This window comes from Alligator sinensis, unplaced genomic scaffold (genome assembly GCF_000455745.1).
Source record: "Alligator sinensis unplaced genomic scaffold, ASM45574v1 scaffold170_2, whole genome shotgun sequence".
Taxonomy (NCBI): domain Eukaryota; kingdom Metazoa; phylum Chordata; order Crocodylia; family Alligatoridae; genus Alligator; species Alligator sinensis.
The window spans coordinates 336,430-350,626 of NW_005842290.1; the positions used below are offsets into that span (position 1 = coordinate 336,430).

The 14,197-nt window shown below is 40.2% G+C and overlaps 1 protein-coding gene across 1 annotated transcript in view; it reads right to left on the reverse strand.

The window, feature by feature from the left end:
* Positions 1–45: 45 nt before the first annotated feature.
* Positions 46–14,197, reverse strand: part of LOC102386679 (transcription initiation factor TFIID subunit 4-like) — a 213,945-nt gene continuing 199,793 nt past the window's right edge. Inside the window, exon 15 of the mRNA XM_025209494.1 lies at positions 46–856. Coding sequence (XP_025065279.1) covers positions 689–856 — 168 coding nt within the window. The 3' untranslated portion in view covers positions 46–688. The remainder of the gene's footprint in view (positions 857–14,197) is intronic.

The following is a 14,197-nucleotide window of genomic DNA, read 5'->3' on the forward strand; positions in this document are numbered from 1 at the left end:
AAAAACAACTGGAAGCTAGTCAAGGTAAGTCAGCTGGGACCCAAATGCAGATTTCATACACTTGGGATTTGGTTCAGCCAATGAGCATCATGTTGTGCAGTAAAAATAAAAACCCTAAATATGTAAAATATGCAGGAGTGTGCAGCGGCTATTTCTTTTAGCTGTGCAAAAAACTGCAAATATAACTAACTTAAAATAACAAGAGGCATCACTGTGGTTAGTCAGTGAAAACAGCATTAGTAAACGGTAAAAAGAAACAGAAAACCTAGCAATGCAACAGAACATACTGCTAATAAAACCAAATGTCATGATTAGGTCCCGATCCTGCAAGCCCATCTTCTTGCAAGCTGCCCTGTGTCATCAATGTAATGACTTGGGTATGCTTTTGCAGTCTGGCCCTAACAATCTGTATAATTTTAGTGGCATTGAGACTGTGTCTAGCCTCATCTAAAAATGGCCAAATGTAGTAAGACATTAAGCACAGATTCCCCATCAGTGGATTTAACCCCGTTGCACATTTTTCATTGCTTTATTTTTTACATAAGGGAAATTTATTGCATGGTCTGACAATGTTACTAAACAAATTACTGGAACACTGACATCTGAAAAAAATAGAAGGCACATTAAAATGACAGATCTTCAATGCAGGCTGAGCTTCTCTATGAGGAAACCAGTATAATTCTTGGCCTTATTTAAGCAAAGCTCTGTAGAGCAGGAGAGAATGGCTTGTTTCTCTTTCCTGTTCCATGTAGAAGATGAAATCCCTGAGGTTTACGCGAGTTATTTTTTGTCGTGCATACTGCCTGGATGAAGGAGTCCCAAAACCTGCCTGACCTCCACTGGACATGCCCAAGACCTACAAAAGAAATGCAAAACAAAGTCAAGGCTGTAGAGCTATATGAAGATTGGTTTTTGTTTCCAGATTCTATGGCTTCTAATTGCTGGAATATTTCTCAGAATCTTAAAATGAAGATAAAAACCTAATCCTGCAAGCATTCAAACACAAGCAACTATCCTATGGTGAGCACCCATTGTGTTAATACCAGCAAGGATACTTGGCTTTCAAGACCTGGCCTTGGCCCTGGTTAACTCCTCAACAGTCGCATTACACCAGGAAAATATCTGACCCAATAAATTTCAAGAACATTTTCAGGGGCCTGCTTGGTTGAAGTAAATGAAACCATCATGGAGAGCTAATGTGTAATCCTATCTGATGTTCTTTGCACCCAGGACTAAAAGAAGGTGGGTGCCGTGTCTTTATTAACATACTGCTACTGTGGTAACCCAACAGCTGTTGAATCTTGGAGACCCAGATATCTTCCTCTGGGCTGCAGACACAAAGGCTTAATGTGGCATGAGACTGAAGCAATCTTGCTAGAGGCTACAATCAATCCTCTGCTGGTAGATGGACAAAATTATACAGGAGGGGAAATCTGGCATGAGGGGACGTCTGTTACTATGACACAGTGCACACAAATAATGGCAAAAATATTTCCAAAGCCACCTTCAATAATTCCTTTGCCAAATTATAGCTAATGGGACTCTAGGTTTATACCCCTACACAGAGATGAAATTCACTCTTAGTCCAAGAATGCCAGGTTCCCAATATCTAAGACCTTGAGGCCAGCATTTACAGATCCTGTAGAAGAATGTTGTTCTAGAATGAAAAGTCTGGTCACTGGAACTTCAAATGGTTTTTCATCTACCTCCATTTAGGAAGCCATTGTTTTGAAAGTTTTCTTGTGGCTTTCGATTGATTTTTAAGAAAGAAAAATGAAGTCACTTGAAAAACATTACCTTTAAAAAGACCTAAAATATTTTGCAAAACTTCTGGAATTTTTTTTCAAAAGTTGGAGAAGTCTTTGAAACCCAAACTTACCTTGATCTTTCCATTCTAGCACATTATAAACATGACTTAATGCAATTTTAGTACTGAAGAGAGGGATGCTGTATTCACAGTATGAACATTATGGTTGATTCCTCTTACTGCATTTCCTTTTACTTCCCGGAACAGACAGATTTGCACTGATGGCTGTTCTGCTTACGAGTTATTTCTTCTCTTTCTGATCATTAAATCACTGCAATGAGGTAAATCCTATTCTCCATATCCCCAAAGACTGAATGGAATGGAATGACTGTGGATGTGTTGTGGGGCAGGAGGGAGAGAGGCCTGCAACCCCTGTTTCACTACAAGGATTTGATCTGTGGCTCTCAGCTCCCCAGCATGGGTAATTTTTTCGGGGGGAAAGGACAGTGAATTCACTGATTCAATAGCTAGATCTCACTGCACAGAGGGAACGTGCTGCAGCTGCAGGGGCGGTTCATTCCTTGTTCAAGCCTCGGGGCCTCCCCCATGCACAGCCCATTTACCCTAGCTGTGCTCTGAATCCTGGTTTCATGCCACATCATTTTGCATTCTTAGCAGGGAGCAGCACTATGTGATCATGTATTTTTACAGATCCCACATATACAAAAGCAATATCCACATGATAAACTGCAAAGCCATGCAAAGAGGCACATTTATCATACCTCTGACTGCCTCTACCTGTACTCTGACTGCTCATCCATTTCTGCAAGGGCCACTGCCGTTATTTTCAGATCTCTAAAGGTTTATTCTTTCAAATCAACCTGATCCAGAAGTGTATTCCTTCCCGCTTTACCCTCAAATGGGAAATCTCCTTTCCCTCTCCCACAAATTGAGATCCACATAGCAGACAACGTTGGACCAGCGACAAATGCACTTTTAACAAAGGTGGAGATCCCAAACTCATGCCAATAAAAACTCTACAATGTATTATCATATATAAAAACTCTATACTGTATTATCATATATGTCAGTCTAGAAACTCACTACAAGCACCAATAAAGCATTAATGGACAAGCTTTCATTTTTTACTTCAGGAAAAGTGAAAAGAAACTGGTTTTGTTTTTTTTTAATAATCTAAAACCATTAAAGCTAATAATAGCTCTGCATTTGCTGACCAAAGGAGCTGGAATGAAGATGATATAAATCAAATTCATTACATTTATCTTCTGAAGTAGTGAACTTTTGGTAGAAAGATCATAATTTTTTATAGCTGGTATAGTAACTGTGACATTTGCAACATGAAAGCAAATTTTGTGTATTCATAGCAGCACCTATATTAAGATAAGCCACTCAGTTATCTAATAACATTCTGTAATTTAGTTTTACAATGTGGATTTTTATGAACAATTTCAGAAAACAAAACATGCTTTTAAATAGACCGCCTAATAATTTATACCTATTACAATCCCTAATTTGAGACCAACTTTTGTTTGGTCTTGCAGTGTACTTAAAATTATTTGCAATGCTCTATATGGCAAACGCACACACTAAGAATTACCACAGATTTTTTTTAATTATCTACAAGAATGCCAACACAGTTCAAATTAATTGTCAAGAATAGTGGGACTGAAGTAATGCACATTTGTCAAAAACACATCACGGTTTTATCAGCGCGATAGATTTTTCATTAACCCAAACAAGCCCTGTGTTGTCTGTATCCATGGTAACTAATAAAACAGTTACAAAGATAAAAGCTCTAATAAAAACATAAATGGTTCAAAATTGTTTACATCCTTTATTTCATGGCCTGCCACGCCCAACCTATTACAGAACCATGCCCATACTCATGTGCATCACAACCACATTTTGTAAAGCAAGTAACTTCTCTATTTTTAATATGAGGGGGATTTAGAAGACAGGCTTTAGACCAGGAAAACATTTCATTTACATTTTGGTCTGTTCTGCCCTTTCATTTGGAAATGCTTTAAATCAGCTCTGGGCAACTTCCTTCCTCTACTCCCTATTGTATCCTCCCTCTCCTTTGTCCCCTCTTCTGTTGTTCTGCCTTGCTGCCTCAGTCCCACTCTGTTCTGCTGAAATTTATGAGAGCCAGGGGTGAATGATTTCTACTCTGCAGGCTGCAAATCTCCAAGGACAAGAAGGAAGCCGGCAGAGAGCAGTTGGCTTCTTCTCCAGTAGGCTCTACTCATTTTCTCCGTGCTTTGCATGTGTGGACTGAAAAGTTATACTCATCAGAGCAACTTTTACTTAGCAGCCACCGTGCACAAAACAGAATGGAAAAAGAGACCCACAGGATGCCACGTGCAGGAAGAAGACAGTACAGAAGATGGAGCGCTGCCATGTTCTCCATAATAGGGTGAGGCAAAGGCTAGTGAAGTGATGGGAGTCCATCAACTTTACCAGACTTTGGATCAAACCCCAGGTACGCACGGCAAATCACTGAACATCTATCTAAATCACATTAGATTGCCAGGCACATGTCAACTGGCTCAAACGTGTGACTTCTATCAGAGAAGCAGCAGAAGAGATGACCTCTGGGGCGTTACCGTGTTCAGGACATATTCAAGCTATTCCAAACTTGTTTCAAACATAAGGCAGCATTCGGGACACATCTCTGCTTCTCTGCTGTTCTTATAGTTGTCCCACATGAGTAAACAGATGCTGCAGGAAAGGTAGAATAAAAACGGTGCAAAATAAAACTCCACCTAACCCTTGCTCGGCCATGAGGTAAAGATTCAATAACATTATAAAGAAACGCACACAGTTAACATGGATGGGACAGAAATTAAGTTTTCCTCCCCCCCTTGCCCCCAGTTTTACTGACTGAACTAAAACAACACCGAGCATCACTCGGAGCCAAACCGGCTCTGTGCGTTACGTTCCAGCGTCCTCTTCAACAGCAGGAGATTAAAATTAAACTCACAAAAATATACTAGTACTTTTAGTAAATGGAACTGCATAATTTACACGTGTGACATAAAGGACACTTGAATGTATGCAGGAGGGTTTTCAATTAAACTAATTTACCAGTATTTTTTCCCCCCAATCTGAAAAATTTCAAGTTTTAAAGATGTTAAATAAAAGAACGGTGGAAATATGCTCTGAGATACTTGCTGGGAAATGCTAAGATGAGGGTGAACAGAAGGCTGCATTTAATATTTTATCCATCCCTCCTTTACCAGAAAACAACTCAGTCTTGACATCTCTCCTTTGAACACAATCTTGAACTGAGGCTATTGCTTCTCTGTGACCCAGAGAGACAAGGCAATAATGATAAAAAGATCTACTGGTTTTCTTCCCAGGCTACATGGCACGTCCTTGTGGCAGACTAACACTTCAAGCCAAAGTCCAGAAGTGGGAATCATACACAAAGTATTCAAAGTAAAAGCAAGATACGGATGCCTCTGGCTCCCAGGGTTCCTGATTGTCACGTCTAAGGCGGGCAGGTGGGATGAGGGTTATGTTCCTGTATTTTGACGTTGGGATGTAGCTTCAGAAGCACACGGCCCGGGTGAGAGGTTGTGGGTTGTCCAACACTGGGTGGTGGAGTGGGGGGGAAGGAGATAGGTTGAAGATATGGGGGGTCTCTACCTCTAAGCCCTTCTCTGTCTTGAACTCATACAAGACAGAGAAGGTTAGGAAATATATCAAATCGACTGATTTTCAGAATATGAATCTTTTGTGGTCACAAGTAGTATTTCAGAAAGAAATGAATCAGGATCTTGGAAGAGGACACTTAAGCAAGTGAGCCAATGCTTGCCATGCTGCAGGCTGGATGGATGGCGACTGGCTGGGAATAACAACTTGGAGACTGGGGGAACAGGCTAGAGTTACATCAGCCCTTTCATTTGATGGTAGATGACAACTGCTTTTAAATCATATTTGCTATTTTGCTGTCCTGTTAAACTTGTCTGTCTGAAACAAGACAGCAGTCAGGGTGACAAGAGTATTTTCCCAACCGCTCACCCTGAGATGAGACTACTTCACCTGAGGCTACACCCTGGGCCAGAGCGCAAGGCAATCATTGCCCTAGGCACAGCAAACTGTGCCAATCAGGATCCAAATCTGGAGGTTGCAAAGGGACATGCTAGTGCAGCAGTCTTAATTCAAAGCAAATGCTGCACTCTCCAGTAACGGAAGCACCCTCCTCACTGAAACGGAGCAGGAACTGCTGGCCAAGCCTTTTCTACGAGGGCCTTTTCACGCTGGACTATGGACCGCATGCTTTGTTCTACCAAGATCCAGAAATGAGGGCCGTTATGGGCACACTGCATGGTTCTCCCTTCTTGGCCGCATCCAAACGAGCGCAGCCGTGCAGTATGTGGCGCCACAGACACATCTGCAGTGCCACATACCACACATTCAGCTGTTCTCCATGCTACAAAGGAGCACCACAGTGAGTTTTTTTCACCCCTGGATATCTGGAAATCACAAAAACCCGCACAAAAAAAAAGCAAAAAAAGTAGAGTGGGCCATGCAGGGGCAGTGTGCACCGCTCAAAACCAGAGTCTGGCCAGCCAGCCTCTGAACAGCAGGATTGCTGCTTCTGCAGCCCCAGAAGGCCACCAGGACTGCAGGTAAGGCTGCTGGGGCTAGCCCAGCACTGGCCCCAGCCTCCCCTACCCCAACCTGGGTAACTTGCCGTGCTTCAGAGAGCGCGTGGCACAGGCGTTCCCCAGGGGCAACTAGCAGTGGCGCAAGGTGCACCAACATTAGTTGTCTGCAGGGAACCAAACGTCCATGCTCATCTGGACATGGCCCTTGTGAGCATCTGGGAGAGGGCTAGAGATAAGGGCACAATGAAGGGCTTTGCTAACTGAGGTATAACAAACAGAATTTTATTTGTTATACCTCAGCTAGCAAAGCAGCACGTTTTAGCAGATCAATGCAATTTTCAATTACTGTCTGTTTTTTGATGAGGAGTCCCAAGGCAAAGGAACGATGGTCCCAGTGGGCGCATCTAAGCGTGATGCTAACTGCGCAGTAGCCTAATAACACTGTGCAGTAGCATGCCAGGCAAAAACCGTGCTAATACATTAGTACACAGTATTATCAGGCTACTGCTCAGTAAGCATCACTAAAAAAACCGTGCGCCAGTGCTACTGCGCTGTAATGTGCGTTACTGCACATCAAATTAGTACTTGGTTAACCAAGTACTAAACTTAATGCGCAGTAACTACAGCATATTAATGAATGTGTAGGCACACCCAGTAAGCATATTTGAGAAACAAATCTTAGCAAATGAAGATGTAGGGATGGAAGGCAAAGCTACAGATACTTAGGCAAAGATCTTAAGGAAACCTGGCACTGTTGTGCCAGTAAGGTTTAGCACAGAAAATGGAGACCTAAGCTCAACTGCTTGTTCTGATTGTGGCTTTGTGTATGACTAAGGAAAAGACACCTTTTCCTGCACACCCGCTCTCTCTTTTGCCTCAGTTTCCCCATCTGTAAAATGAGAAAACTTACTTCCTTTTTAAAGTAAGTTTAGATCTTTGGCTGAAAGGTTTTTCAGGCCTGCAAAGCAGTTACCATGTATAATTAGCTGCAGCTATGATAAGCACTTAATGAAGCTACCAGGGTGACTATTGATTTCAATGGAAGCAGAATCAAACCATTAATCAATATAAACAAAGAATGTAGTAATATGTAAATGGCTATCAGCACATCTAAAAAATATATTACATAAAATTGTAATTTCAATCCTACAATTAGGTCTGCATGACATGGTTGCTCTATAATTGTTCTCACAAAAGACTCTTCACCAACCGATTTTCATTTCAAAATGTTTTTAGCCAAGTAGTGCAGTTGCTTCTAAATGCTCAGTTCTGGCACGCGTTTGCTTGCTACACCCTCTTGGATGCAAATGCACTTCATTTCCCCTGGGCATATAAACACACACCTTACCCTGCAGTCAAACATCAGAAAAACTGATTTGCACAAGTATTTACAAGTGCCTCAAATACCAACACAATTGCAACATTTCACAGACACTATGCAGTAATTTTTAAGTTACGAAATAATAAGAGGAAGGTAAAGTACAGTAAGCCATGGATGTGGAGAGAAGTCTCTCAGTAAAAGTGATTGTTTTAAGTTTATAATTACATGATGTGACTCAAACTAAGAAAAGTGGCTGCCATGCAAAAAGAAAACTATCTGATGTACTTGCTTCTTGCCTTTATTATGTTAAACAAAGCCGCATCTGGAGGGCCATTATAATGGAAATGATCTTCTTTGTTACAAACTGCATCACCCCAACAAACTTCCAGTGGAAGTAGATTGGCAACTGCTACTAATTTGCCCACCTAGCCTTTCTTATAAGAAAACTATAAAAGCTTGGTCTGAACTCTTGTAGAAGCTGGGCATGCAACATTATTTCAAAGAAAACAATCCTCAGCTGCATCAGTCTGCCTGAATGGAAAGAAGCAAGGCAGGTTAAGTCTGAAGTGGATACAGGCTATTTAGTTTGCCTGCTAAAGGGGAATTAATACAGGTGGTCATTCTCAGAGTGAAGTTAGTCTTCTTTCAAATAATTTCAGTTCCCTAATCAATTCATTGCAACAGGCCCAGGCATAAATTCTGCATGACAGCGGGGAAGAGAAACTGAAGCTCTGCATAAACAGAGGTCCATTTCGTGTGTCACAGTTAGAAGTCTTTCGAAGATCTCTCTGTGTTCTTGACTCTGCACAGCTGGGATATCCAGAAAATCAGATGATTTACATCCTCCAGTTTCTTACCAGATGCTCAGGTTGGCCTCTGCATTCCCCATACTTCTTTATCTATTGGTTACTAACCTACTCTTCCTTTGCCAATATCTAAGTCCCCAGACATCTTGCAGCTACTACAATTCATTGCCTGGCTTAGATTTGAACTCAATTACATATTTCCTTGAAAAAGAACTGTAGGATTTGGACCACACTATTGCACTAGTAATTCTATATGGAATATCCTATTTATTCTTTCTATCATACACACACACATTTTCATTGTACCTGGAATGTTTCTCCTATGTTTAAATCAAGTACTGCTCCCTTCGAAATGATGATCTTGCCAATTTTTCTGGCATTCTGGCTCTCTCACTTATACTCATCTTTCAACACAAGTTTACATTATAGTACAAATCGCTTTGTATTCTTGCCCACCTTCCTCCAGTCCAATAATATTGCATACCCCCTGAGCTGTCCCTTGGGGGGGAGGCGCCATGGACAGTGCCGTACAGGCACGTGCTGAGGGCATCATCACTTTGTGTGGCTGCCACATGCTGCCAGCTCCATATTCCGGCTGCTCACTGCCCGCCCCCCCCAGGCTGATATGCCCTGGGCCCCGCACACCCCTAGGGGCAGCTCTGCATATCCCCATATTTTTCTTCACTGGGAAATAATGACTTCAAACTGCTCAAACATTCACCCCGATATCCTTTGCCTTATCTTTATCTTATTATACTTTTAATACAATGATTTAACAGCAACTATCCCACAACCTTCAAAACCCCAACTGGAGTATTTTTGGGGCCTGCAAAGCAGACTCAGATATTAGATTATGTAATCTCACTCTTACAAAAAGCAAAATGAAAAAAAAATTAAAACCAAAAAGATTAAGTTTTAATACTTGTTTAAGAAAAAAAAAATCTTACAAATGTGAACCATGTAGCTCAATGCAAAATCATCTTCTTGACTGAAGAAGAAAATCATCATCCGAAACGAAAGCTCTGAAAGTGAATTGCCCTCATTCATCTCATCTGACTTGTGGTCATCTCACAAGTGAGCAGTGACGGAATTAAGCCCTAAATACTAATACTGTCAGTTTGCAGGGCAAATTGTTAGCTTGAAAATGAGATGTTAAAATCTGAGGGTAAAGTATATTTTAACCATGGCTATGATTTTGCAATTATCAGAGAAAACAATTAATGTTTCATGCGACTCAGGTGAGGCTATAAGGAGTAATGAAGGATCGCCCACAGTGAGAACTGATTTTATCCCTTGGCCATTTATTTCCAGATGTCTTAGCATTGTCAATCCTAGTTCTTTTCAATCCAAGATTTTTGTGTGTTGGTTTGTTTGTTTAAAATTTCCCTTCTTTGAATAAGTTCCAGAAGGAGGTGGAGGACTGCTCCAACACAGGCTGGGCTCAACTGCTGCAGACATTAGCAAGTTCATGGGAGTGCGTACAGCAGGGAAACCGTCTGGCTAGGACACAGAGGCAGTGGACTGTGGAGGGGAACAGAGTGGAACAGGAGGAGTTTTTTCAACATACAAAACTTTCAGTACTTAAAGCTTCTTATGTATTAGAGTAGTAGTAGAGTAGAGACTGTAGTAGAGTATTTGAAAATACTGTCAACATGGAGGAGGCTCCATTTCCTTTCTCTCTCTCTCTCTCTCCCCTGCTCCCCCTACCTCTTCTATCATTAGTACCATCTTCTTTTTGTGCCTCACTCTGATGCTTTTCAGATGCTGTCCAAGATTTACCATGCTCTACTGCCTTCCTCTTTCACTTCCATGTCCTTTGCAGCATTTACCTTTCCATACCCTACTCAAGTCTCCCTACCACCAAGGAACTGCTTTTCATACCCTGGACACCCACTCATTCCTCAGGACTGCACAGCAACCCTCTTTCAGCCCCACTCCAATACCCTGCATAGCCTCTCCATACCTAACTCTTAGTCCCCAAACCCCATTCCTGATGGCTTGGCGTTTTCCTGCCTCTGGTCCATCCTTCCCTCATTCTGCCTCAATGTTCCTCAGTATCTTGCTCTCAAGCCCAGATGCCAACCCCACCCCATCTATCACAGCAGCCCAATCATGAGACCACAAAATAGTTTAGATTAGATCTTCAAGGATTCTTAATCAATATCCTTGCCAATCCAGTTGCCCATCCCTATACACACTTTTCCCTGATACACCCTCAGTTGCTCCTTTACTCTACACCTCTCATATAGCCCTTGATGAAACTGCAAAGCCCCAAGTCAATGCCAGGTCATCTTAGATTTATAAACAGTAAAGTGATAACAAGCTACTCTTTACAAAACTGAAAACAATGTTTAATCTCTCCTGCCCACATGCCCAAATTGTTGTCCCTATCTGCCCCTTCCTACCCCAAAATCAAAAAACAACATTTTAAAGGCCCTTCTCCTCAAATATGGTTAACAAAGAAACAGAAATTGAAATTTCAGACCAAAAACGCAAGCCTATTATTTCAAAGCTCTCTTTACATTTTTTTAAGCCAAATTTCTAGAAACATCTTTGCTGAGGGAAGAGATACAACACGAACATTTTCAGGACAATCAGCTTCATTTTTTAGCAAACTGATATTAGTAAGTACAACTAGGTAAAAGGGACTGAAAAAGAGAACTCTCTCAAGTACATGAACTGGGGATATAATGAGAACAGGAACGTGTCTGCAAGAAATTTAACAGTAACATTCTGAATACAATATAGCCTCTGGAAAGAACAAGCCACAAGCCCAACTAACAAAGACTTGAACTAATTATATCTTGGTATGACAAAGATATGACCCAACATTCTATATCAATAAATAACAAAATCTGGACAAATTCCTCAGATGATATAAAGGGGCATAATGATTTACCCAAATGTGCTCTTCAAATGCTAATCATCTCTTAAGTTTCATATCCTGTTAAAGTTGAATACCATTCAGAGTACCTAAGGGAGACTGGAATTTACAAGTAAACACTACAATGCTCTATCATCATCTTTGCTTAATTAGAAATCAATTTCAAATAATATAGTTATTAATGATTTCACATAAATTATATGGGATGTTAAAACCAAGACCGTTAAAAAATCAGAAGGTCTGGGGGCCAGCACTGTTTAACTAGTAAAACAGATACTATAGTATATGATGACAAACAAGTCTGAGAGATTCAAAAGAGCTCCCATGCATAGAACAGCAGAAAGCCTATGATATAATTGTTTGGTACCAGTTTCCCCACAGTTGACAATGGTGAGCATATTCACTGAAATCTTTTATACAAATAAATACCAGAAAACAAAATGCCACAGCTACAGAACAAACGTGTTTTCCAAAATACTAGCCAAAAATGGAGATTAATGATGGGATAGATTTTGGCAAAGTTAAACAAAAGGCAGTGAAGTGTAATACATTCAGTATCTTTGGAAGGGAGCTGGCATAACCAATCAAAAGCAATATGAGAACCTGAAGAGATGATGATGGAGGGCAACAGAGCAGAGATACACAAACACACACATGCATACACACCAAAAGAACTTAAATTAATTAGCAGAGGCAAGTAAAAAAAAAATGTGGGCTCAATAGTACAGAATGATGCTACTGGCCTATTTTTACCATTGGCAATAAGATATGAGAAACAGCTAGCTCTAGTAGAAGCAAGTGCATTATGATACAACACAACATGAGCATTATAAAATGCAAGATGAATCTCAAGCCCAGAGGCTCTTTAGCACCACTCCAAATCACAACTCTCTGCCTTCATTTTTCTTCTTTGCTACCATTCCACTTCTCCCAGTATTTCTGATTTGATTAACCCTTTTCTCTCCTTATTGTCTGATATTTCCATTTCCCCCCACTATAAAATTAGATACATAAACTAAACTGAATAATAATGATAGAAATTACAGATTGTGGGCCAGAATTCCCAAAGTGTTCTGCACCATGCAGTTCCCATGAAAACAATGGGAACATGACAACAGCAACTAAAAGGGAGCTGAGTTCCTTTGAAAATTTAGTCTAGGTTATGGGTAACATGGATTTTTTTAAAATCTAAGCCGAAATGAACGACAACAGAAACTAACCAGTAATTTAACTTGTAGACCACTTTCCCCCAACCCATCTATAAACATCCTCAACAAGTTTTAATGGAATGACCTTCCTTAGGTTTTGCCTTTAGGAATCACCAGTGATCTACTGACTTGGACTAAGCTCTCTGTACCCTAATTCTGTTACATGAAGTTCTGTAGTCCAGTTCAAACAATTATAGCACTTTGATTTTCCTGGCTTTAAAAAAATCTTCACTTTGGTATTCTTGAGAAAGTATTTTATTCAAGTAACATTTTCATCTATACTTTTCTGGTGTTGTGAAAAATATTTTAGGATTGCTAGTTTTTTCTACACAGGGTACATATAGTAGTACCTGAATGTGGCATGCAGTAACATATGGTATAGTAGGTTAGAACCATTTACCATCTGTTCTATCTGAACTATAACCTTTATAATCCCATATCAGCTTTTGCCACTAACTACTGCAGTTCTTAGATCTTGGCTTCTACTTACCCTTTTAAAATTAAACTGCAGCAAAACTGATGGCTAGGTTATATGCTGTTCTTCTGAAGCCTTCAAAGCTCCCCAGTTGATATTAGATGGGGTTCTTGGGCCAAAAAATCCTTTAAAACCAAAAGATTCTACTGTATGCCAATTTTTTTTTCAATTAACAAGGAAGACTGTAACCAGGACATCTTTTACCATTCTCAAAAGACTTTACAGATCCTGATAGCTTTATTAATTTACTCATGACAAAGAAGCAGACTTTGCCCTGTTTAGGCCTTATCCTGACAGGTGAATTGCCTGCAACAGGATTCATGCACACTTAGCACATCTCAAGATCAGGTTTATGTTTTTTCATGGAAGTTCCCTGCACTTGGCTCTGACTCTAAGCAATTCATGGCATCAAGTAATCTATTCCTCTGCTTTGCACATGACACAGGATTACTACTGAGGCATCAGACTGGCACTCCCACAGCTTGAATATTTTAATATGAACAAATATAAAACTCAGATTTAAAAAAAACCCAATAATGCCGCAAGTTGAAACAAGAAATTGACAAATGATCCAAGACAAATAATTTTTACTAACAAAATGGAAGGCTACTGTATTACTAATAAATATAACCCCAAACCTGTTCTCATAGGAATGGTCCTTCTTTGGAAAGCAAAGATATATAGTTGACTGATGAAAATTAAAAGCTAACTGCAAAAATATCAAAGTTCAGCTAAATGAGTAATGCTTAGTACAGGAAAAAGTCAGAAGGTTCTCAGAGCTAGGTCTTTGTTTATTTGTAAAGTTTTACTAGATAAAAACAATGAATAAGTCTTAAGGTTCAAAAAAAGTTCCAGTGGAGCAGTGTTGTCTTCACTTCCAGGTTAAATAAAAGCTTGTATTTCAGAATAAGTAAAATCTAAAAGGTTTAAGAGATATGTTACCAACAAAGCTGATTTCTTGGTCCCACTAACATCCAAGGAACTTCTACCATTAACTTCAATGGCTAAGTACAGACAGTCAAAAAACCCAAGGCTCAATTGATTCAAGCTTGGCAGGCTTGTCTTAAAATGCATAGATTGAACAGATAAGCAAGCGACCAGACATTTACTTTTGATTCT